The 26,084-nt window shown below is 38.9% G+C and overlaps 1 protein-coding gene across 1 annotated transcript in view; it reads left to right on the top strand.

Moving 5' to 3' along the window:
* The window catches only part of SLC44A3 (solute carrier family 44 member 3), a 99,638-nt gene that overhangs the window by 10,693 nt on the left and 62,861 nt on the right, over positions 1-26,084 (top strand). Inside the window, exons 5-8 of the mRNA XM_074188217.1 lie at positions 1,244-1,337; positions 17,540-17,700; positions 20,627-20,716; positions 23,126-23,250. Of these exons, the coding sequence (XP_074044318.1) occupies positions 1,244-1,337; positions 17,540-17,700; positions 20,627-20,716; positions 23,126-23,250 (470 nt within the window). The remainder of the gene's footprint in view (positions 1-1,243; positions 1,338-17,539; positions 17,701-20,626; positions 20,717-23,125; positions 23,251-26,084) is intronic.

Below are 26,084 nucleotides of genomic sequence, written 5' to 3' on the forward strand. Positions count from 1 at the left end.
TCCCTTGCCCATTTGAAACTTGAGAAGTGTGACATGGCAGTTGTCTTCATGGGGGGGATAGGGGGTGAGTTGAGTGTCTTGGGGTGTTTTACTTTTTGGCTGTGGTTCCCTTGCATTGGATAATAGAGGCAATAGGTTTCTACAGCTTGTCCAATTTCATCCAGGTATATCTGGATTTATCTGAAACTTTAACTGCTCTTTGTGCTTGAGGCTGTGAAACATTTCTTTCCCTCATAAAGAATGCCACCATTCAAGTGGAAGTGCAAGATAAAACTGATTTATTATTGGGAAGGATGGTGGGGTGGGAAGTATGTTAATTCAGAGAAAAAGGAAGGTGAGAGAAGTCCCTGCCTGCCTCAGCACTATACTGATTCTCATGAAGTTTGCAGTCCACTAAACCTTCCGATCTTTTCCCGCCTCAACAAAATTGCTATTTAACCATGGCCCCAACTCTAAAGATTGCATTCTTCTTACTGCACAACTTAGCTGTGCTAAAACCTACCATTATTACTGGGTTATATTTTTAAAAACTAGTAAAATGAAGCATAATGAAACCCAGAAAAAAAATTCATTAATACATCCATGGGTAGGGGCAGCTAGGTGGCACAGTGGATAAAGCACCAGTCTTGGAGTCAGGAGGTCCTGAATTCAAATCTGAATTCAGACAATTAATAATTATCTAGCTGTGTGACTTTGGGCAAGATACTTAACCCCATTGCTTGCAAAAACCAAAAAAGTAAAAAGAAAGAAGTCCATGGGTAGAGGGAGCATCTCAACAGACTCAGAACCCTGATCAGCAATCATCCTCAACCTCTCTTCCTAGCTCAGGCTCACTCACTCATTCTATTTCATCCACAATTCAGTAAAGGGCATAATCAATTCTCGGAATAAGATGTGTGTGTGTGTGTGTGTGTGTGTGTGTGTGTGTGTGTGTGTATTTGCAAGGCAATGGGGTTAAGTGGCTTGCCCAAGGCCACACAACTAGGTAATTATTAAGTGTCTGAGGTCGGATTTGAACTCAGGTCCTCCTGACTCCAGGATCTGTGCTCTATCCACTGCGCCACCTAGCTGCCCCCAGAATAAGATATTTGACACTAATTGGAAGGAGGAACTACCATCTTCTTGAGATTTATAGAGAAAATTTCCTGCAGGGCAGGGGTCAGCCTACCTCACAGAAACACAAGTAAAACTTAGAACCCACTATACTCATCAGATTCTTTTCTCCTCTGTTTTGTGCTTTTAGGTTCCTTCCTATGTGTTTATAACTTGAATTCTGTCAACTATACCCAAAATCCAAATGCTGCTTCATTGTGTCCCAAACTACCCATTCCGCCAAGGTAAGACATTGTCTAGATTAGTCATAGCCATCAGAGTGGAAGCTTTGGAGCTAGAAGACCACCAGCTAGTCCAACTTACACTTTTACAGATGAACCTTCGGTAAATATCAGAGTAAGAATTTTGGTCTTTTTTTTTTTAGGTTTTTTTGCAAGGCAAATGGGGTTAAGTGGCTTGCCCAAGGCCACACAGCTAGGTAATTATTAAGTGTCTGAGACGGGATTTGAACCCAGGTACTCCTGACTCCAGGGCCGGTGCTTTATCCACTATGCCACCTAGCCGCCCCTAGAGTAAGAATTTTATTCGCATTCCTCTTCAAAGCCAGCACACAGCTCAGATAGTATGCCTGAATTTATATTTCATTTCAAGAGGTATCAAACGCAAACAAAAATAGAGAACACTCACCCATGCAAAAGGATCCCTGCAGGCTGCATAATGACAAAAAGCATGTTAATATTATCTTCTACAGTATTTTTATTTATTATGTTAAATATTTCCCTTTAATCTGGTTCATACCCCACTTGGGAATGTTAGGGGCAGAAGTTTGGCACCTCTGATCTAATCCATCTTTTCATTTTACAAATGCATAAAATGAGAACATGAAGTGACTTATCCAAGGTCATACTACAGGAAACAGGCAGATCCAGGGCAGGTGGTAGACTAGATTTTTTTTTTAGGTTTTTGCAAAGCATATGGGGTTAAGTGGCTTGCCCAAGGCCACACAGCTAGGTAATTATTAAGTGTCTGAGGCTGAATTTGAACCCAAGTACTCCTGACTCCTGGACCGGTGCTCACTGCACCACCTAGCTGCCCCTCAGATTCTTTATTTATTTCCATTGTGCTACAATAGCAATTCTTTTCAGGACCCTTTTATACTCTTAAAAACTGAGCACACCAAGATTTTGGTTTATGTAAACATCTATTGATATTTACCATCAAAATTAAAAGTGATTCAAATTTAAATATTTATTTTTTAATTTGTTAAAAATAATCATTACAAACCAATATGTGACACCATAAACAGTATATTGTAATGAAAGTAACTATACTTTCTAAAAGAAAAAAATTTTAAAGAGAAGAATGGCATTGTTTTACATATTTTTATAATACTTTTTAAGGTCTAGCTTAATAGAATATTATCCAGGTCCTCAAAACTGCTTCTGCATTCAAACTTTTGCAATCTGTTATTTTAGTTGAAATATATAAAGAAAATCTGACCTCAGTCAGCTATGTAGTTGGAAAAGGAAAAAGTATTTGAATATGCAATTAGAGTCTTGTATTATGAGAACATTATTACTTTGAGGACCCTGAAAGGCCCCTAGAACTCTAGGGGTCTGAGGACCTCACTTTGAAAACTTTTACACTACAATATTTATTGACTGCCTACTTGAGGCAGGCCTTGTACTTGATACTTTGAAAAGATACAGAGAAATATGTCCCCTTGCCCTCAAGGAAAAGTTAAATGATAGTAATAACTAGGGGAGCACCAGACTGCAAGGAGCAATGTCTGGTTTAGGAATTTAGAAAACTGAGTTCAAGAAGAGTAAGTTTCGTGCCTAAGGTTGCCCAGCTAACCTAAAAGGAGTTAAATCAAACCATTAGGCAACAAGATTTTGGATAGAAAAAGGTGAAATAAGGTCATCCTGTGAACCAGGGCTGGGAAGGAGAGAACCATCTCCCCCTCTTCCCTATGATAATGCCTGCTGAGCATCAGAGATAATAAATGCCACATTTGTTTTGCTCAAGGCCACTTTATTTATAGGCACACCCCACTATACAGTTACCTTGAACAATGTTATTTCACAATGGCATCATAAATATATTATTACCTCATTTAGGGCTTAGATCCAAGCCAATCAAAGGAGATTGATTTTTGGTTACAAAAGAGTTCAGTTTGAGAGGTGTAGATGATATTTCTATCAGAAATGATTCTAAAAGGGGTCAGTAAGACCTTTTTTTTTCCTTCAGAAGGGAAGATTGTCCAAGAAATGCTTACTGGAAAAATAAAAAACCAAATGGATAGGATGTCTTTGAAGATCAGACTATAAGATGTAGATGCTGGTGGATATTATTGTAGTGTGATGGGTATTGTTGTAGTGTGATGGGTATTGTTGTAGCATGATGGCCAGTGAGGTGGCACAATGGATAGAATCCAGGACCTAAAGTCAGAAAGACTCATTTTCCTGAGTTCAAATCTGGCCTCAGATACTTACTAGCTGTCTGATCTTGGGCAAGTCACTTAACCTTGTTTGCCTCAGTTTCCTCGTCTATAAAAATGAACTGAAGAAAATGGCAAACTACTCTAATATCTTTGCCAAGAAAGCCCCAAATGGTCTTTTCACAGAGAATCTGACACAACTGAAAATAACTAAACAACAACAAACATTGAGCTAAGCTAAGAAAATTAAGACATCCCAGCTTTCAAGAAGCTTACATGCTAATGGGGGAGACAACATATATGGAAAGCTTCAGCTGCAAGTCAGATAGAAAAGATCTACATCATTGGGGTACAGTGGCAAAGTAGATGGGTAATACTGTTATTTACCCTGAAGAATTATATACATTTCTGATGCTGAGCCATTTGACAGTGCTAAGATTTTAGGGGATAAGAACTTTCTTTTCTGGGTCTCTAACAGATATGGTTTAAATACTTGAAGGTGTAATTAATTGGGTTGCTTCCCAGGATTTAGCTGTAGACAGTGGTCTGGAAGCCTTGCTATTGCTTTTAGGGTCTTGACCTGAATACTATGGGGTGTGAGGAAGATGAGTAGTCAAGATGAAGGTGGTAGTTCAGCTTTCCTGGCCTAAGCTGCCTCCTGTCTCTTGTCTTTTCTTCAGGGGGCCTTGCTATTTTGCTTCAGGTCGTCTGGCTTGCCTGTCTTGTAAGTGGCAATTGGTTAGCCTTTAGTGAAGATGATTAGCCCATTGTCAACAGGAGTTCCTTTCCTGAAGGATGGTTGTACTGCCCCTCTGAGAGGGCTGGGCTGGAAGTAGAATCGGGGGACTTATACTAAAATGCTCATTAGAGACAGATATAATAATTTTATATTTATAATATTTTTTCTCTTCAGTGATGACTGTTGAGGGACTGGGCTAGAAGTAGGTCTGGCAGTTTAGAGGACACTATTATTGCCAAGGCTCTTTGGTTCATGATCCTGGGCCAGCTCCACTAGAGGTAGGATCTGAATCCAAGCTTCCTGGTTTTGAGGCCACCTTTCTATTTACTATGCCAAATTGTATCTCAATTCCAAGTGCTTCACTAAAATCTAGCTAAACTATATCAATACCATTCCTTTAATCAAGGTAATTCAAGTACCCATGTCAAATAAACAAATGTGACATTCTCCATAAAGTTCATGCTGGCTCTTTGTGATCACTGCTTCCTTTTCTATGTATTCATTGACCCTCCCTTTAATAGCATTTTATAAATTTTTTAACTTTTCTATAGTATACAGATCTTACTCTCTTTTCTTTTTTGAAAAATTGAGGTATTTGCCTTTTTCAGTCCTGGGATGCTCCTTCTGCTCTCCATAATATTTCCTTCTTAAGAAGAAAGTTTTATTAATACCCATTGATTTTGCAGCACAGGCAGATTTAGATATATGCCCTTCCCTTTGCATTGCTCCTACCACCACCAAAAAACAGGTTCCATACTCTTTGAAAGATCACTTCCAGTAATTCTATCTCTCAGCTTTTTGGATCCATGAGAATATAAATCATTTGCCTGCTAACTTGGAGTCATCATGAACACTTAAGGCCCCTCCTATGATCTTCCTATTTATTTTGAGTTTCAATCCTCTTTTAGTCATTTTTATTCTGTCATTTCATCTTCTCAGAGAGAACAGAAGCAAAAGTAGAAGTTGAAGAGTTCTGCCTTCTCCCAATCTGATGTCGTTATGCTATGCACTCAGAGCTATAATCATCCCCTCTCACCCTCATAATAGCTAAAAAAGACCTCTACATTCTATTTGTTTGAAATATCTAAGAAATATCTATATTTTAAAGAGACCAAGTACTTCATAGGCTTCAATAAAAAGCTCAACTGAAATTTCAGTAGAATTGGAGGTCAAAAATGACTGTTGTTCTTGTGCTATTTCTTTTAGCACCATTTGTCCTCAGTAAATTTTAGAGATGGGGAGAACTGTTGGCAGGAGAGCAATCAACCCCATTCCTCAGGAATGTCCTCTTCTAAGGATCTGAGTCTTCCCTGAGATATCAAACATACATTGTTGAAATATAGCCATACTGGGGAAGAAAATAGCAAGTGTCTAAAGATCACAGCAAAGTTATACAACAGCTGAAGACAAACAAAAGTAATGCTCCTTGTAACTGAAGCTGGTGAAGTAATTGGAAGAGAATGGAAATTTTAAAGTTGGAATTTAACCAGGTTTAACTGAACTTGCTCTTTTCATTGAATATGGAATCTGAACACATGAGAATTTGGGGCAACAATCTTGGTTTTTTATTTGTATTTACTCAGTTATAAACAATAACCATCACCAAAATCTGCAATATCAGTACACAAATTTAAGGAATGAACTCTTTTTTTTATTTTTAAAGATTTTATTTAGTTTTACAATTTTTCTCCCAATCTTACTTCCCTCCCCCCACCCCTCCATGGAAAGCAATCTGTCAGTCTTTATTTTGTTTCCATGTTGTACATTGATACAAATTGAGTGTGATGAGAGAGAAATCATATCCTTAAGGAAGAAACAAAAAGTATAAGAGATAACAAGATCAGACAATAAGATATCTGGTATTTTTCCTAAATTAAAGAGTCCATAGTCCAAGTCCATAATTATTTCTCTGGATACAGATGGTATTCTCCATTGCAGACAGCCCCAAATTGTCCCTGATTGTTGCACTGATGGAATGAGCAAGTCCATCAAGGTTGATCATCACCCCATGTTGCTGTTAGGGTGTACAATGTTTTTCTGGTTCTGCTCATCTCGCTCAGCATCAGTTCATGCAAATCCCTCCAGGCTTCCCTGAATTCCCATCCCTCCTGGTTTCTAATAGAACAATAGTGAGGAATGAACTCTTAACAAAAACTATTATTAGCATTTAACAGAGTAGAATAAAAAAATATCAATGATGTGATAAATGTTTTTGCTTTGTGTCCTTAACCATATCTGTTTGAAGTCATGCTGCTGGGGGGCTGGGAGGGGCTCTCTTTTCTTTGACTGATCCTGTGATTTCTTCACTCTAGGGATATCATAGAGGGTATATAGATAGCACAATAGATAGTGTGTCAGGAGGACCTGAATTCAGATGCAGCCTCAGTCATCAGCAGTATGTCCCTGGGCAAGTCATTTTATTCTGTTTGCCTTTGTTTCCTCATCTGTAAAATGAGCAGCAAAAGGAAATGGAAAACCCTTTCCAAATCTTTGCCAAGAAAATTCCAAATGAGGTCATGAGAAGTCAGATACTACTTGGAGATCTCAGTCAAAAACTCCCATGCAATTTATAAAAACTTATGAAGAATTACCTTTGACTCACTTTTCTCTTTTCTTAGAGATGTGATAGCAGCTTTCATCTGTATAGTATTTTTTAATGTCTACAAAAGTGCTTATTTGATCCTAACAGCAATCCTGTGAAGTAGTTGCTATCCCCATTGTTACAGATGAAAACTGAGGCTCATAGAGATCTAGTGACTTGCCCAGCATCCCCCAGCCTATTAAGTATGGGATATGGAATTCAGATACAAGTCTTTCAGATTCCATCCCCTATGACCTGTTACGGGTAAGCAGGTAGCTTTTTTTCTGCTTATTAGACTTGGAGAGTTTAAATTCAAAACAAAACAAAACCAAGTCAAAGTTAAAGTTCAGGTGGATATCTTGCCGGAATGTTGTATATCATGTATTGTAGCTATCCCATGAAACCACTGATCCTGTAAACACGTAGCCTCTTAATGTTGACTCATTAGATGAAGACTAAGATGAACAAATGCCATTCCCTGCCTACTGACTGATTGACATTTCTTAACCTGAAGGGGACCAAGATTATCTCCCCAATTCTGTCCTCTTTTGTACTCAAGGGAAGTGGGGAATTTTATTTTGGATTGTTCTACTAATGTGGTTTTCTCCCCCCTTTTTCTGAGAGGTAAAAAAATCTTATCCTGGCTTAATGTTGGCAAGACTGGGAGACTGTAAAACTTGAGATGTTTGGCTGTGGCACCAAAGAACATTTTCCAAATACCTCTCTCTGAATAAACCAATTGTTTCTTCTCACTTTATCGGTCACTGGGATGGCTGATACACCCATTCCAGCAATGTCTGAGGATCAAGGACGCCCTCCAGGTTGTACAGACACAAAATCAGTAATGGAAGCATGGCTCAGCAGATAATGCAAGCTCGTGGTACCTATTTTACATTATCCATGTGCATTCAGTGCTGTGTAGGATTCTCAATTTTAAGTTTACAAATCAGGGGACTAGGAGTTTTGGTTTTTTCATTGTTTATAACTTATGGATACCTTATTTGTATACAAGTGATTCCTATTATATGCTATTAGGATTTCTGCTTTTCACAATCAGCAGGTACTTTTCCAGTACCTGCCACATTCAAGACAGCCCATATGAAAAGCAGTTCAGTGTAGTGAATAGAATGCTCATCTTTGAGTTGTAGGTTCAAATCTAGCCTCTCACATTTACTAGCTGTATGACGCTAGGCAAACCATTTAAATTTTAGGTGTCTGGCCACTCTTAGACCTTTGTTATTTGGGGTCATTTTGCTACCAAAGAATCCCCTGGGATTGTTTCTTCATTTGTCCTACTATTAATCTGTGCTGCAAAGAATGGAGGGAGAAAAATTTGGCAGTCAATTGGGCTTGCACTCAGCTACCCTTATGTAGAAAAATAATGGGCTGCTAGGAACCTGGGAAAGTTATTTGTGAGGATGGGATTCAAGGAATTTATGGTCCATGAAAGATAAGGTAAGAAGATAACATCTTCCAGTTCTTGCTTTTTCAAAAAACATCCTTGGGAGAACAATCTTTTCTCTGCACCCCTCCCTTCAACTCTTCTTCTGAAGAGAGATCATGTTTTGGGGAGGAACCAGTGGTGCCTTCCTTGAGGCCATATCTGTCCTGGGGATGTTGCACTGTACTAACTTTTTTTTGTTCCTGTCCAATTTCTTATACTTTCAGATGTTCTGTTTTTGCAGGAGGGAGCTACCAGTACTTCTGTGTTGTAACTCCTCCAGTGTCATAGTGGGCTCCAGGTGCATCAGTGAGGACTCTTTGAGGCAGACTTCAGGGACCTTCTGGTATATGTTGACTCCCATGGTAAACAGGTCTGGGTCCTTACATCCACCTGAGTCCTACAAGGACTCTGTGGACAGGGCTTTCCCTCACTTTATTACCAACTTCTCAGTGTATCCCTGAGAGTAGTAGTAGCAAGCAGCAAGTTTATCCCAGAGACCAGCAGTAGGAAGGAACCCCACAAGATGCTTCCACTCCAGGTGCTTCTAAAGATATGTTGTGTCACTCTCTGTAGGTCTTATCTACTATGTCATCATTAGGTGTAGAGTACCCAAACTGGAAATTTTCTATGCTAACTGTTAAGTGGAAGCTACAAATGATAGAATTCAGAGATACAAATGATAGGATTCCTAACTTCGAGGAGCTTACACTCTGTTATAACATGGACACAGGGGTGGCTAGGTGGTGCAGTGGATAGAGCATCAGCCTTGGAGTCAGGAGTACCTGAGTTCAAATCTGGCCTCAGACACTTAATAATTACCTAGCCATGTGGCCTTGGGCAAGTCACTTAACCCCATTGCCTTGAAAAAAAAATCTAAAAAAAAAACGGACACAAATACGTATAGTACAGGAGAAACTGAAGAAGGAGAGAGATCTCATAATGGGAAAATCAGGGAGGCATCACTGAGGAGAAGATAGCAGCTGTGCAAACTATTTCCCAGTGAATCTGGTTAAAATTTGTTTTAGTTTGAAAAAGGAAAAGTGAAGTGATATGGAAATGAACAAGCTAGTCTCTCTCATCTTAATACTGCTTCTTCTTCAGAGGCTTCACCAATCAATCAATCAACAAATCTCTGAGTCCTTTCCATGTATAGCCTCAGCACTTTGTGAGGCACACTCCTTACCTGGGAGAAGTCTATTATAAGACTATTATAAGTCTATTATAATTATATGATGATATACTATATATTATATAATAATATAAGTATATTATATGACTATATAAGTATTATAAAGACTGGTACTGAATAAGATAGTAGATAAAAGAATATTAAAATCATGCCACTGGGACAGTTAGTATGTGACAAGGTGCTTATTATACTACACAGACAAGTGTATCAAAGAACTAGAGAAGGGGAAAATGAATCTTACCTCAAGTAACCAAGGAGGTTCCTATATCCTCATTCTTGCTCCTTTCCACCTGAAATGTATGGCATTGAAAAGTCCTTAACTTTCTTTGTCTGGTTCCTGGGTCATTTGGGTTGGTAGTTTCTCTTCTGGCCCTCTCTGTATTCTCCTTTCTTCTCACTAGTGACTTGGGCAAGGAAAAACCTCTGCTTCAGGGAATCTGCCTGACAGAGGCCATATATGGTGATCACAGATGTAAGAATTAAGACAAGTTTGTGGTCTGAAGAGCAGAGAGAAGTAATAGTTCTGCTGGAGAACTTAACTGTGAGACATCTATAACAAGTGATTTAAAATGTGCCCTCACAAAATCCTCTTGACCACCAGTCAAGTCAATAAAAATTTATTATGTCTATCTCAAGCATTGGACATATGAACAAAGGTAAAAACCAGTCTTGGTTTTGAAATCTAATGATGTGAGCTAAGTCAGGATATGATGGTTCAATTTGTGTATTTTGTGAAATATAAAGAAACACTTTCTCAGAGATCTTCCCCATCCTTTGGCAGACTCATTTATAGTCATAATTAGTAAAGTATGGAAACTTGACTATAGAAAATATTATTTAAACAACCAAAAAAAAAATCCCAAACCCATTCACGTTACATGATCAAAGATCTGTATAAAGGGAATAACAAGTTCTAGGAAGAAAATCCCCATCTGGGTAATTGGGAAGTGTGAGAAGACATCCTCAGCTTTCATGGTCAATGTCATGACCAGTGGATATCTTATCTCCTGTCTCTGCTCTCTTCTTACCCATCTTCCTCACCGCCCCCCCCCCCCCAAACTTCATCCAACACTTTAAGTTTTTTTCTTCCTAGACTTGTAATCATGATCCCTTCCCCTGGGGAGCTTTCTCACTTGTCCCTGGACATTTTCAGGAGGAGCTACAAAAAAAAAATGCTTTTCAGGAAACTAATGCTCTTCTCAAAGTTAAATAACACTGATAAGAACCTGGGGAAAGGAAGATTATGCCAACAGCAGAGAGAACATTGATTCTGGAGGGAGAGTCACAGCTCTCCTCATGCTCCAATGCAACTTCCAGATTCTCCCTTTGCTGCCATCATTCATCAAATTTACTCCATTAAAATATTATTACCCAAGTCACATTCAAGAAGCAGAAAGGCAGCATAGTAGATAAGAGTTCTGGACATGGAGTTAGGAAGACCTGACTTCAAATCCAGCCTCAGATGCTTCCTAGCTGTGTCACCCTGAGATAGTCACTTAACCCTTGGCTGCCTCAGTTTCCTCATCTGGAAAATGTATCTAATAATAGCACCCACCTCTCAGGGTAAGTTGGGAGAATCAAATGAAATACCATTGTAAAGCCTTTTGCAAATCTTACAACACCATAGAAATGCTAGCTGTTGGTATTGTTCATTGTTGACTGGACTCCAAGTTCTTCTTAAGGAATTCAATACCTGTCTCTTTGTCTTCTCTTCCCCAACTCCTGTCCTTAATGAAGCACTTCAGTATTGGTCTTGTTGCTCCCTCTTATTTCCTTAGTCTTTTGGTATCCTGTGATACACACATGAACACACTGTGCTTTGGGATCCCTTTAGGAACCTTCTCAGAGCTCCAATAATGCCCTAAGAATAAGGTTCAGCAGTTACTGAGCTTCAATGATCGAGGGAGTTTGCTTATCTAGGAAGTGTTTATGCTAATTAAATCACAAAAGCAATGCTTATTCTCTATGAAATTTTTACATATACATACATACACATATATGTAACTTATCAAGTTCTAAGGACAAAATTGTTCAGGGTCTTCTGTACTTCTTGTTGTCTTAATGTAAAATTTTAAAATGTTTCATTGATCCCTTTTGGGGTGATACCCATTCCCTCTACCCCTTTCTTTGTCCTCCACCCCCTTCAAATAGATATCCTCCCTTATTCCATGTATAAAGTCAAGGAAAATAAGTCAACACATTGACTACCTCTGCAGATGATAGTATATTGAGTGATCTTTTTGTGTTATTGAATAGGGTGGAGAAAGAAGCAAGAAAAAAGAATGAGGAAGGAGAAAAGAAGTCAGACAAATGGTTTGGGGGTTCAGCGATTTCATTGTTAAGAATGAGATAGGAAAGGGAGAAAGAAGAATAAATACAAGACCAGATAGAAAATGCAGCCTAGACTGGTTTGCAGATATTTCAGTGCCCCTTAGGATGTGAATGAACTTAACATGAAAAGGAGACAGTCAGGCTCAGGGTCAGGTGAGTTTTAATAGTTGGTGCCCTGGGGGTACCAACTCTGGCTGCACCGAACAGAATAAAAAAAAAACTGAGCAGTTTGTATAAAGAGAGAGCCTGGCCATGGCATCATTTATGCCAGCAACTGTCTTCCTTGTTTATTCATTCATTGACTCTATATTAAACACCAGTATATATTACGAGTTCCTAATTTAGTACATCAAACTCTTATTGAATACTTCCTATTTGCAGCATGTTGAGGATACAAAGGCAAAAACATACCAACCCCTGTCTTCAAGGACCTTACCGTTCTTCTGGGGTATGCAGATAAAGGCAAGGTAGTCTGAGGAAGCAGATTGGGAAGATTATGGAAGGTTTCTTAAAATCAAGCTTTGTAGGGAAGACAAGGATTCTGAATGGCAGAAGTGAGAAGGATTGCATTCTAGGCACTGGCATGCTGGGAGGGAATGAGAGAGGAAGTTTTTGGGAAACCACAGAAGTGGAACTAGTACTAAGGAATGCTGTTTAGACTGGATTCAGACCTATGAGGAGCACATCTCCAGTTAAATGGAGATTCTTAAGCTTGTTAAGTCTCCATCCCTAGGAAACAAATATTAAAGCTTCATTGATGACTCATGTCTAAGTCTCCTTAAAGTGAGGCATAAAAAAGGAATCCACTATACAATTAGAATCAGTAATAGGACAGATAATTAATTCCTACACACAAAAGGAATGCTAAATACAGGATATACCACAAGCATGAATGAACAGACTGAAACAGATTTAGTAATTTAACTTAAAACTACTATTGTAATTAATTTGCAGTACTGCTGATTAGGTATTTCACATTTTACCTTGGCTCATCATTGTCCTCACAATAAGACTTAAGATACTCCTTTCTTGGCTGTGATTGTCCTCTTCAGGAATGTTGCCTCCATGCTGCTCTAATGATAACTCTAGAACCCCTTAGAATTTACCTGAACAGTCAAAACCAAGAGTGCCAGTCAGAAATGATCTCTTTTAACTGCCATAGCACTCTACCCCTTACCACTATCATGAAGATGGAGAAGGGCCAAAGGACACTCAAGATTTACTATATCATACCAGAACACTAAGTCCTTTCAATGATCATCACCAAATGGCTAGAAACAGCCAAGGAGTTCATCATCTCCAAAATATCCTAACACTGAGCCACATATATAGCTAGCTGGAAACATAAAGTAGAATATGTTCATGTACTTTGTTGGAGAATGGTTTGGCTCCCACTATACAGGAAATGGACCTTGAGGAATTTTTTGTTTGTTGTTTTTTGGTGGGGCAATGAATGGGGTTAAGTTGACTTGCTCAAGAATACACAGCTAGTAAGTATTAAATGTTTGAGGCTGGATTTGAATTCAGGTCTTCCTGACTCCAGAGTTGGTACTCTATCCACTGCATCACCTAACTGCCCCCCCCCACCATGAGTAGTTTATTAAAAGGAGGGAATGGGATGACAAAGTCAGACCTTTACTTTAGGAATATCATTTTGACAACTATGTGGAGGATGATTTGAGAATGAACAAATCTATGGGCCAAGATTAGAGGACTATGATGGTAGTTCCAGGTATGAAACAATGAGATCTAAATTAGTATGGTAACTGTATAAGGATAGATAAATCTTAGGGCTTGCCAACTAATTATAGGGACATAAGAGCATGGGACAAGTAAATAACTCTAAAGTTATGAACTGGGTAGATGATGGTGCTCTCAACAGAAAAGGACAAGTTTAGAAGAAGGGAAGGTCTGGAGAAAATTTTTGACTTGAGTTTGGGATGCATTGAATTTGAGATGTTGATGAGATAATCAGGTTGGAGATGTTCAACAGGCAGTTAGTAATGAAGGACAGTAATATGTCCTTGACAATCCAAGGGAATAAATGAGATCATCATGGTAGAGATTATAGAGAAAAGAATCATACCACTGAGAGTGCTTTGGAAGACAACTATGTTTAGTGGAAGAGAAAGAATGAGCAAAAGTAACTAGTCTAGGGAGAAGGAGAAGCAGGATAAAAGTTTCCTAGAACACAAAAGAGGAGAAATATCTAGCAGGAAGGGATCATTAATAATATCCAAAGCCAGGGAGAAGTCAAGAAGAATGAGCATAAGAAAAAGACTGGCTATGGTATTTAAAAGATCATGGCCAATAAAGGGCATATCCCCAAGTAGGTCAATGACAGAAAGATTCTCTTTATAACAAAATCTTCAAAGCTCACTTTGTGGGAGCAAAAAATGGAAACAAAATGGGTGTCATCAGTTGAAGAGTAGCTAGGAATCATTGGTACATGAATGTAATGGGGTTAATTTAAAGAATTCGGAGACACATGGAAAGACTTGTTTGATCAAAGTAAGTCAAAGAAAATATAACCATGAGAACAATGTGCACAGTGCATATATTGATCACAACACTAAAAGACAATTAAACATTAATGAATTTTAATTATAGTCTCAGCTCTGGAAAACAAACTTATCTCCCTCCCTGCAGTAGCTAGGTGAGTTAATAGAGGTGCAAAATTCAGTAAGCACTATTTGACATTGTCTCCATATCATTTGACAATGCCTTTGATGCTTTTCTTTGTTTGAAGTAAAGGTTCAAATTGCAAGGTCGGAAAACCAGACACATGTATAAAAAAAATAAAAGGCACATACAATTTTTTGAAGCAACCAAAACAGAGATTCTTGATAACTTTGGAGAAAGCAGTTTCAGTTGATTATAGACTCAGAAACCAAAGCATTAAGAAGTAGCCATGGAGGAAGCAGAATGAGTCTGTGTAAACTTCTCTACCTAGGAATTTGACACTAAAAGGGAGGAAAGTTGCAAGAGGATAGCTGCCCAATGCCAAGATTGCTGGCAACAAAAGAAAAAAAGTATTTGCATTAGTAACCATCCGTTCCAAACCACATTATCTAGTGTGCAATAGGAGATTGAAGTTTAGGAGCCAAAGGACAAAGGAAATACCAGTTGAATTGTCCATTTGATTATCAAAGCAGAGGCCCAGAGTCAATAGCAATGATGGTCAGGAAAGTCATGTGGGGAAAGAGATCTCTGATCCCCTTCATTTCAGGAGCAGCCCTTTTGTTTTCTATCTCAGTCTGATACTTTCCTGGAAATGGACGGGCTGGGTCTAGAGCCTGGAAGCTTAGTGATAACTGAAAGAGTCTTATAGTGAAGGAAACTAGGTAGGATTATTACATTCCCTCCCCCCGGCACTGACAGTTCCAGTCCCAGTGACAGAATGGGGCAATGATAACTGCCTCCCTCCTCCTTGCCCCATAGGAGAATGAAAAGCATGTTGGACTTGGAATCAAGAAGAGCTACGTTCAAATCTTGCTTCTGTTACCTTAGAAACCATGTAGCCATGAGGAAGTTCCCTCACTTCTCTGCCTCAATTTCTTCATCTTTAGAATGGAATGGTCACCTCACAATACTGTAATGAGACTCAAATGAGATGGCATATATAAAATGCTTTATAGTGCAGAGCATCAGTATAAATGTCATTACTGTTGTTTCTGGGTGCTTATAGCAAATATTCAGTGCAGAAAGTCAAGTAGCTACTGCCCTCTGCAGATGTCAGCTAGAAAGGCAGAGAGAACTAGCAGGTATTATCTCTAACTCCAAGTAGGAGGAGTAGGAAAAGGCCGAAAATCCTCTGTAATTTCCCTGATCAGTGACCATGCTGGCTCTCCTTGAAACTCCCCAATAAATGACAACTCACTCCCTCTGAAGACTTCCTGTTCCTCTCTACAATGATTCAGTATTTAGAAGTTTTTCTTTATCTAATGTGGCTTCTCTGCAACCATTGCTCCAACTTCTTTAGCCCTCTAGCACACCAAATTAAATAGGTGAGAGCCTTTCAGACCGCTACCTTGGCCTCCAGAGACTTCTTAGGCTAAATATTTATATTGTCTTCAGCTGAATATTTTATGACAAGGTGTTTGGTCACCTCACCTTCTGTTTTATGGCAAAGTCTCCAGTCCCTTCTCTTTCCCTCTCCAGAAGAGCAACAGTCTTGTAAATGTGCTCTGATCTACAATTGCTATAATTGCATTATGTTTCACCAACCTCTGCCACTACCACCAAGTTCTTTAGGAAACATGATTCCAATTGTAGAAACTTTGGCCTGAGAAATATGCAAAGGTTTAGGGCATATGGGGAAGAAGGTTAGATCTAAAAGCCAGAAGACCTGAGTTCAAGTATCAATGTGTGGGACACCTTGGGCAAGTTCAGTCAGTAAGTATTTATTAAATAGCTCCTTTTGTAATGAGGCAGCTAGATGATTCAGTGGATTGAGCGCTGGACCTGGAGTCAGGGAGACCTCAGTTTAAATCTGACTTCAGATACTTACTAGATGTGTGACCCTGGGCAAATCACTTAACCTTTGCCTTAATTCATTAGAGAAGGAAATGGCAAAATCCTCCAAGAAAACCCCATGCGCAGTATTGTCCTGCTATGGTCTATAGATAGGGCCATGAAGTGTCGGACACAACTGGACAACTACACAAGAGCAACATGTTAGGACTGTGTGCTGAGTTGTTGGGAAACAAAGAAAGCCAAAAGGCAGTCCTGGCAAGTCACTTGACTTCTCAGTGTCCCAGGCAACCCGAAAATAATGGGCAGCTAAATGATGCAAAGCACCAGCCCTTGAGTCAGAAGGACCTGAATTTGAATCTGATCTCAGAAAGTTGATGCTTACTAGCTGTGTGACCTTGGGCAAGTCACTTAACCCGGATTGTCTTATATTCAGGGCCATCTCCAGTCAATGTGATTTATTTCTGGCCACTGGACCCAGATGGTTCTAGAGGAGAGAGTGAGGCTGGTGACATAGCACAGTCATTCAAATCAAATTCACATGCTTGTCATGGTCTTCTTCAAGAATGGAGGGCAGAAACACCAAAAAAAGAAGAAGAATGGAGGGCAGGGGCAGCTAGGTGGTAACAGTGGAGAGAGCGCCCATCCTGGAGTCAGGAGGACCTGAGTTCAAATGTGGCATCAGACCTTGGACAAGTCACTTCACCCCATTGCCTTGAAAAAAACCAAAAAAAAAAGAAAGAATGAAAGGCAAACATGATCACACAACTTAAACCATAGGCAGATTTGTTTCAGAAGAGAAAAAAATTGTTATTGGAAGATAGCCTTTTCTTCAATATGAGCTTGCTTAATTTCCATCATATCCAGAATATAAGATGCTCAATGTAACTAAGCAAGGCCATCTTGATGACTTTTGTTCATGTCTCTGGTGTTTGGGGGATAAGAAGTTGGAAATTAGAGAGGGGGAGAAAGGGGAACAGCTGGTATTGCTATAGTGGACAGTGGGCTTGGTGTCAAAAATACTAGAGTTCAAATATAACCTCAGAAATCTGGGAAAGTCACTTAAATTCTGTTTGCCTCAGTTTCCTCAGCTGTAAAATATAGATAATAGCCCATCCCTCCCAGAGTTGAGAGGATCAAATATGATGTTTGTAAAGTGCTTAACATATCACATAAAAATACTCCATAAATGTTAGTTATTAGTAATTACTCTAATTCTCCTGTGAGTGTTTGCATACTGACTAGAAGAACTTACCACAGCATTACCATACATTCTTTTTAATTTTTAGCAAATCTTTCCCCTTGTTCAATCGCTGCATCCCTCAAACCCCTGAGTGTTACTCCATGTTCGCATCCGTTTTGATCAATGATGTGGACACCCTCCATCAAATTCTAAGTGGAATCATGTCAGGCAGAGAAACTGTATTCGGCCTGTGTATCCTCGCAGTAGGTAATTTTCTTTTCTGACTACTTTCCACAAGGGTGTAATGAATTCCTATGAGCCTCAAACTGGGCTGGGTCTATCCTGTGTGCATGTTCACCTCCTAGCTTAGGGAATTTATCTTCATGCTTGCATTCTTTGGGTCCCTCTCAGAGTGAAGGCTCTTTGCCTTTTTTTCAAGTGACTGTCAGGGCTTGGACCTGAGTTTTTCATTGAAATATTTGAAAAATTGAAAAAATTGAAATTGAAAATTTTCTAATTGAAAATTGAAAAATTGAAAAACTTGAAAAAATCCTAAAATCATAGCAATTCAGGGTCTTTCACATGATTAACTAAATAGCAGATCGGCAAACATTTACTAAATGCTTCCTGTGCCAAGTCCTGAGGGATGTCTAGAATTGATGTCAGACATGACGATGATATTAAATGACAGTTATACAGCTCCTGAGGTTTACAAAAAATATCATACAGTGACAAGAGCACTAGATTTGGAGTTTAAAGGACCTTAGTCCCTTTCCTCTGATACTTACTGCCTTTGAGATCCTGGGCAAATCCCTTTTTCCTCCAAAGCCTCAGTTCCCTCATCTGTCAAGTAGGAGAATTGGAGGAAGCCTCTGAGATCCTTGTAGCTCTAAGTCTACGATTCCATCTATCTCATTAGAGCCTTTCTTTATTTTCTTTTTTTGATGTTTTTATTATTTTAATCTTAATAGTATTTTTTCAATTACACATAAAGATAGTTTTCAATATTCATTTTTGTGAAATTATGAGTTCCAGATTTTTCTTCCTTCCCTGCCCCAATCCAAGGCAACAAGTAATCTGGTATAGGTTATAACAATCATGTTAAATATATATGCATATTAGTCGTGTTGTAAAAGAAAAATCAGAACCAAAGTGGGAAAAGCACAAGAAAGAAAAAAAAATTTTTAAAGTGGAAATAGTATGTTTGATCCTCATTTGGGTGACAAAGTTCTTTCTTTGGATGTAGATAGTATTTTACACCACCAGTGTTTTGGAATTGTCTTTGATCTCTGTATAGCTAAGAAGAGCTTAAGTCTATCATAGTTCATCATCCCACAATGTTGCTGTTACTGAATATAATGTTCTCCTAGATCTGCTGATGTCTTTATGTCCTTCCAGGTTTTTCTGCTCATCACTTCTTATAAAACAATACTATTACATTATATTCACTCACATACCACTACTTGCTCAGTCATCCCCCAAAGACTGTGGTACAGGCACTTTTTCTCATCCTCATTTTACTGATGAGGAAGACATATCAAAGAGGTTTAAGTAACTGACCCTGGGTCACACTATTAGAAAGCATCATAGGTAACATTCAAACTCCTAATTCCAACCAGTCTCCTCTACTCTCAAAGGACAAATAGTCGAGTAGGGAGAAAAGTGATCCATGTATATAGCTATTATTCACAACATTTCATGAGAAGTGCATTAAAGAGTTGCTAAACAAGACAAAGTGAGTAGAACCAGGAGAACATTGTACACAATAATGGCAACTTTGTGTAATGATCACCTCTGCTAGACTTTGCTCTTCTCAGCAATAAAATAATCCAAGACAATTCCAAAAGATTCATCGTGGAAAATGCCACCAACCTCCAGAGGAAAAAAAAATGATAGAATCTGAATGCAAACTGAAGCACACTTTATTTTTTTCCCCACATTGTTTTGTTTCTCTTTTCAAAACATGACTATTACAGAATTATGCTTTACACAATTGTACATTCATGTATAACCTATATCAAATTGCTTACCCTTTTAGGAAGAGGGGGAGGAAGAAAATTTTAAACTCAAAATTTTATTTTGAAAATGAATGTTAAACATTATCTTTACATGTAATTAAAAATATATACAAATTTTAAAAAAGAGAAATTGCTAACCATAAAAAGCTGAGGGAGGATATTGTTGACAACATAGGGAAGAAGGAATTATAGAAAGATCCTAGGAAGAGGTGTTTGGTGTTGGTCTTTAAAGGGTTGAAAAAGATGCAGATGGGCATTCCAAATATAATGAAACAACAGGCAAGAAGAGCATTGTACATAAATGTTTAAAGGTGAAGGACTGTCCAAAATGACTGAAGAATAGGGGAAAGGAGTAGTAATAGAAATAAGCCTGGAAAGCCAGAGTGACCCCTAGACTAGACTAGAGAGGACCTCAACTTCAGGAAGCACTGGGAAAAGATCTTCAATTCATTTTAGTAAGCATTTATTAAGGTCTGCAATGTGCCAGGTAACAACATAGCAATCACAAAGACATAAAGGAAATAATGCCTGCCTTTCAGGAGTTTACATTTTGACCTTCATATTAATAACTTTGCATACTTGCAAGAAATTGGAGCTAAAATTTCATTTAATCCCCTCCCATATGAGGCAAAGAGAATTCTGAATATAGGATTGGAGTCCAGTCATTTTACAATTGAAGCAGAATCAGTTTGGAATTTGAAACTCCATAAGTATTTCTATATAATCTTAATAATTTTATGTTTGAGGTGCTAAGCTTAGGCCCCAGGGAACCAAAGAAAGACATGACCCAGACTGTACTCTCCAGGGTACAACAAATTTAATTATAATTTTACAATCCAGCAAAATCCTGACATTTATGAATAACTTATGGCTCCTTGTCCTGAGTAGGTCAGGTTTCATGCAACTAAGCAAACAGCTCAATGACTGGCACATGGTAGGCATTCAATAAATGCCTTATTGATTGATCAGTTGATTGATCAATCTCCCTTAAGAATGCTGAACTGTTCTTCTGATCTCCTTTTAGCAACATTCAGACTTCCCCAGAGCTTTTAAAGGACACATAAAGCTCATGATCCTGGTACTTCCAGAAAATCCAGTGACCATCATGATCATCATGCACATCAGTCCATTGTCCTCATTATTGGCACCTGTGATTTCTCCTCTTGTTTTTGCAGCCTTGTCTCTAACCATGATGTTCACCTTCCGATTCATCACCACCCTCCTGCTTCATATTTTCATTTCCTTGGTTATTTTGGGTCTCCTGTGTAAGTATTTCTTCATGGGTCATATTTTTATTTTCATTGAGATCTATGATTTCATTGATTATGGGAATTAGCAACATGAGCTGGGACACTGAGAAGTAGACTTGCCCAAGGTCACACAACTAGTATATGACACAAGTGGGACTTAAAATCAGATCTTTCCTATACAAAGACTGCCTCTCTATCCTCTCTAACAAATCATATATCTAATCTTCCGCCAAGTAGTCCTAAAAATTAACTGATACTTGTGGAGAATTGACTAAAGAGTTACTTCTGGACTGACATTTCCATCAGCTGAAAATCAGTCCATTAAGGACAGCATTAAGGACTCACATTTTTATAACATTTTAAGACTTACAAGGTGCTTAAGAAATGTTATCTCATAACACTGAGAAGTAGATCCTCAGGTATTCTCCGCATTTTGCATCAGAATAAACTGAACCTGAGTGTACCTTGCCTGTGGTGAAACAACTCATAAGAGCTGGGAATGGGATAGGAGCCCAATTCTTCCTTATTCCAAGTTCAGCACTGCTTGTTTTGGGAAATATGTGTTCCTTTGAGGCAGCTAAGATGGCTCAATGGATTAAAGACTAGGTCTACAGTCAGGGAGAGTTGAGTTCAAATTTGGCCTCAGGCATTTAATAGTTGTATAACCCTGGACGAGTCACTTTAATCACTATCTGCCTCAGTTTCCTTAACTGTAAAACAGTCGTAATAACAGAACAGCATCTGTTTCATATACTTGTGAGGTTCAAAAGAGATGATACTTGTAATTTGATTAGCACAGTTACATAAATGCTTTTCTCCCTTTTTCTTCATATCAAGGTATGTTCTTAAGAGGGTCAGGATGGTTTATGATGCTTTTTCTCAATTCTGACCTTTCGTTTATAAATTCAAGGGTATTTTAAGAAGACCAGCATTTATTAAGCACCTACTGCATACCAGTCACTACACTGGTTGATAAGGTTTCAAAAACACAAAGGTTTCCATGGTAGTTGGTATGTTGTTACTTACTATTTAGAACTGATACCTATGTGAATTGGGGCTAATGAATTAACCCTCAGGGATTTCATTTTCTTCAAGGTGCAATAATAATGGAATGGCATCCAGGGCAAGAAAAATGATAATCCTGTCCTCTGCCCTGCTTAGATCACTCCATGAGTACTTTAAGAAGGCTATTCTCAAATAGGAACAAATCCAGAGAAAGGCCCAAAGAGTGGCAAGGAAACTCAGGCTGTCATGCAAGTTTTCACTGAATGAACTAGTCTAGAGAAGACTTACAGAGAAGCAGAGAGTTGCCATCAAATATTTGAAGGTCTGTAAGGTGGAAGAAGGGGCAGGTCTGTCCCCAGATGACAGAACCAGAAGCAAAAGGTAGAAGTGTCCAAGAAGTGGATTTCACTGAATAGTTAGGGTCTCCAGAAGTGACTGTGGCACAAAAGTAAAAGGCGGCAATAAAAATTATTTTTTTATTTTGCAAGGCAAATGGGGTTAAGTGGCTTGCCCAAGGCCACACAGCTAGGCAAATATTCACCTCCTAGCCACCTCAAAAATTACTTTTAAAAGAACAACTGACTAGTCTAAATTAGAATGGTCTCTCTTAGAAGGTGATTTGCTCCCCATCCATCAGATCCTTCAGTCATTTAGTTAGCAGTCATCTATTAAGCCTATTATATTCCAGGAATTGTGATGCAAGGAAAGGCAAAAACTCAGTCCCTGACCTCAAGAAGCTCACATTCTAATGGGGAAGGGGAGTGAAGTAATCTATAAATAATTATATAAATATAAATTTACTATATTAAAAACTATATAAATAACAAGATGTATATAGAGTATATGGGAGGTGATTCAAGTGGGAGTTGGCTGATCACTTGTTGGAGATATTAGGGATGGGCTTCCCATTCAGGCACAGATTTAACTTCTATTTAACTTTTAAAGTCTCTTCCAAGTCAAAAATCCTGTAATTATTCCTGATTTAAGTGGGTGATAAATATGTCGTCACATTATAAAGGAGAAAGTAAGTCTCTCTGCCTTGCACTAGGCTATTCCTATCTTGTATTTGGATTCCTGAGCACAGTACTGCCCCTTTCCAGTTGCCTGGACCCTATTCTGACTCGACTCCTCTTGGAGACCACCCAAAGATTCACAGCAACTGCTGGGGGAAGTGGAAAGCCTTAAAAACTGGAACTTTGCAAATCACACTCATGACTCATTCCCTTCCCAACTCTCTCAAAAAAATATAGCTTATTGCCTGTAAAGCCTTCTGTGCTTTGGGACCCCTGTACTTAAGAGAGGTCTTCCTGGGGGGTCAGCAGGAGTCAGACTTAGACGCTGCAGGTCAAGCTCTCCTCTGGAATCCATATTTTTTAAGTATGAAGATTGATTGAGGACACATGGTGTTTTGTTTTCCAGTTGTCTCTGGTGTATTATGGTGGCTTTATTATGACTATATCAATGACCTCAGCATCGAACTGGACACCGAAAGGGAAAACATGAAATGTTTACTGGGATTTGCTATTGTCTCCACAGTGATTACAGTAAGAAGTACCTCTACTTTGTCTTTCAACAGATATTTATTAAATGCTTTCCATGTACTGGGCAAGGACAGCTAGGTGGAGCAGTGGATAGAGTTAGGAACTCATCTTCGTAGCCTCAGACACTTACTAGCTGTGTGATTGTTAAGTCATTTAACCGTTTGCCTCAGTTTCCACATCTGTAAAAATGAACTAGAGAAAGAAATGGCAAGCGACTCATATCTTTGAAGTCATGAAGTGTTGGACATGACTGAAAAATGACTAAACATACAGATGCTGAGCATTGTACTAAGCCCTAGGTATACAAAGAAAACCCCCTTTGCCCCCCCTCCAAAAACTAGCCCCAGCCCTTAAGGGTCGTGCATTTTAGTGGAGGAGACAAATTAATTACTGTGTACATACAAGATATATACAGCATAAATGAAAGTAATTTGAAAGAAGAATGTATTAGCATTTGTAGGAGCAGGAAAAATCTCTTTCAGAAAAATAGAATCTGATATGAATCTTGAAGGTGAGAGGGCAGAACTTTCCAGACATGAGGGATAGCCGAGGCAAAGGGGTGGGGGGGGGGGGGGTAGAGAGTTGCAATTGAGGAAGGAGTGTATGGAGAGGAGTGGAACACCCAGCCTTAACTGGGAAATCTCAAGAATTGTCTTTTCAGAAAAAAAACAAACTAAAAACAACAAGGCCACAGTTAGTCCTTCACCTCAGAACGTGCAAATGAAAGATGACACCTCTTTCCTTCTCTGATTCCTACCCAGGGATAAAAGAAAATCTTTCAAGAAAAACAGAAAACTTCTCTTTTTTATGAAATCCCTGCTGCTCCCTCCCAGAGCACCGACTGCTGTTCACTTAGCACTTTGCTGTTTTCAGTCCTGTCTAAGCAGACACAAGGTAGTAGCTGAGAGGGGATGAGGTTCCATCCTCCCAATAATGGGGGAAATGTTTCCTGTTGGAGAAGACTGGCACCACCCCCAAGCCAATGAACGGGCTGCTCTCAGGCTGGCGTAACATCTCACGATGTGGCGGGACACACAGAGCCCTTTGTTTCCAAACCTGCTGCCTGCTGGGTGGGATTACTGGTCAGAAAACCTGCTTCTCCTCCCTTGTGAGCTCTAGTTAGAAACAGATGAATGCCAAAATAGCAGAAAGACCCTTTATTCTACCCACCCCCTCCAGTCTTTAAAAATGTTACAGTGACTGGTGGTTATTGGGACTGACTCTACCATGATTCCCTAGGACCCTTCAGACACTTTCAGCCAATCCATAATCCCTCTGTCTTGGCATATGGGTTACCTAACCTTTAAAAAAGAGAGAGAGGGAAGGGGAAGAATGGTATTATTCCTTCAGAAAAGAAGAAAAAGGTAGATTTCTATAATCAGACACCTGCTTTTGGGGGCATATCCCTGGCCTTCCTTTAGACCTTTTTTCTTTTTTTTTCCTGCAAGGCTAATGGGGTTCAGTGGCTTGCCCAAGGCCACACAGCTAGGTAATTATTAAGTGTGTGAGGCTGGATTGGAACTCAGGGACTCCTGACTCCAGGGCTGGTGCTCTATCCACTGCACCACCTAGCCGCCCTTCTTTAGACCCTTTTTTTAAATTTTTTAAATTTAATTTAATTTTTGCAAGGCAATGGGGTTAAGTGACTTGCCCAAGGTCACACAGCTAGGTAATTATTAAGTGTCTGAGGCCAGATTTGAACTCAGGTACTCCATACTCCTGACTCCAGGGCCAGTGCTCTATCCACTGCACCACCTAGCTTCCCCCCCCCCTTTAGACCTTTTAAAAGACTTCTCTGCCCACAAAATCTCCAAGCACCACCCAGCTCCCAGGGTGGGGAATCCATTATTCTAGATGCAAAAAACTGTGTAAACTTAGATAAAAGAAAAAGATGCTACAATAGGGAGGGGAGTCTCTGCTCACCTCTTGATGTCTAAGGGAGGTACAGAACCAGGGAAGAATCCCACTGTAGCATTGTTTACTTCATTCTCTTAAGTCTTTGCATCTGCAGTTAGTATTGTGGTTCTTTTCATTTCCTTATTCGACATTTATTGAACGTTTGCACTATATTCTATTAGGCATTCTAGAAAAGAGAAGATAGATAAGAAATGATACCTATCCTCATGGAGATTACAATCTTGCAGGGACAGTATACACACACACACACACACACACACATATATATATATATATGTAGATATAGATAGAGAGATATAGATATAGATATGTATAGATATATAGATATATACAGAGATAAAATGCATTTTAGAATGAATGAATTAAAAGGTATTTATTAAACACTCTTGGTATGGAGCTCTGTATGCTAAGCATTGGCAATACAGAGAGAGAATCCCTAATATCAAGAAGATTACATTCAAATGGGGAAGTAAATACTTATATCAGAGAAGTACCTAAAATAGATGCAGAGAACAATGAGATTAGATGAGAAAGCAATCTAAATAGGTCCCCCCCCAACTCCAACCATATGGTACAATCCTTAAAAGAAGAGCACATGTCCTAGGCTTCTTTCTATCTCCCAAAATATCTAATAATAATAATAACTCAGATTTATTCAGCATTTTGAGATTTGCCTTCATTGATAATACAAGTGGTAGCAATAACAAACACTTATACAGGGTTTGCTAAAAATCTTCAAGCTATCAAAACTTAAAACTCCACTAAGACTTTGGGAATACTCGATATAGTTCTTGAGGATTCTTAAGGCACTTTAAAGCATATTAATTAATCTTTATAAATCTCATTTAATCTTCATAACTAGCTTTTTTTTGATGATGAGACACCTGATTGATTAAATATACTGATTAATTAACTATCAA

Source organism: Macrotis lagotis, chromosome 5 (genome assembly GCF_037893015.1).
Source record: "Macrotis lagotis isolate mMagLag1 chromosome 5, bilby.v1.9.chrom.fasta, whole genome shotgun sequence".
In the NCBI taxonomy this organism is placed as follows: Eukaryota; Metazoa; Chordata; class Mammalia; order Peramelemorphia; family Peramelidae; genus Macrotis; species Macrotis lagotis.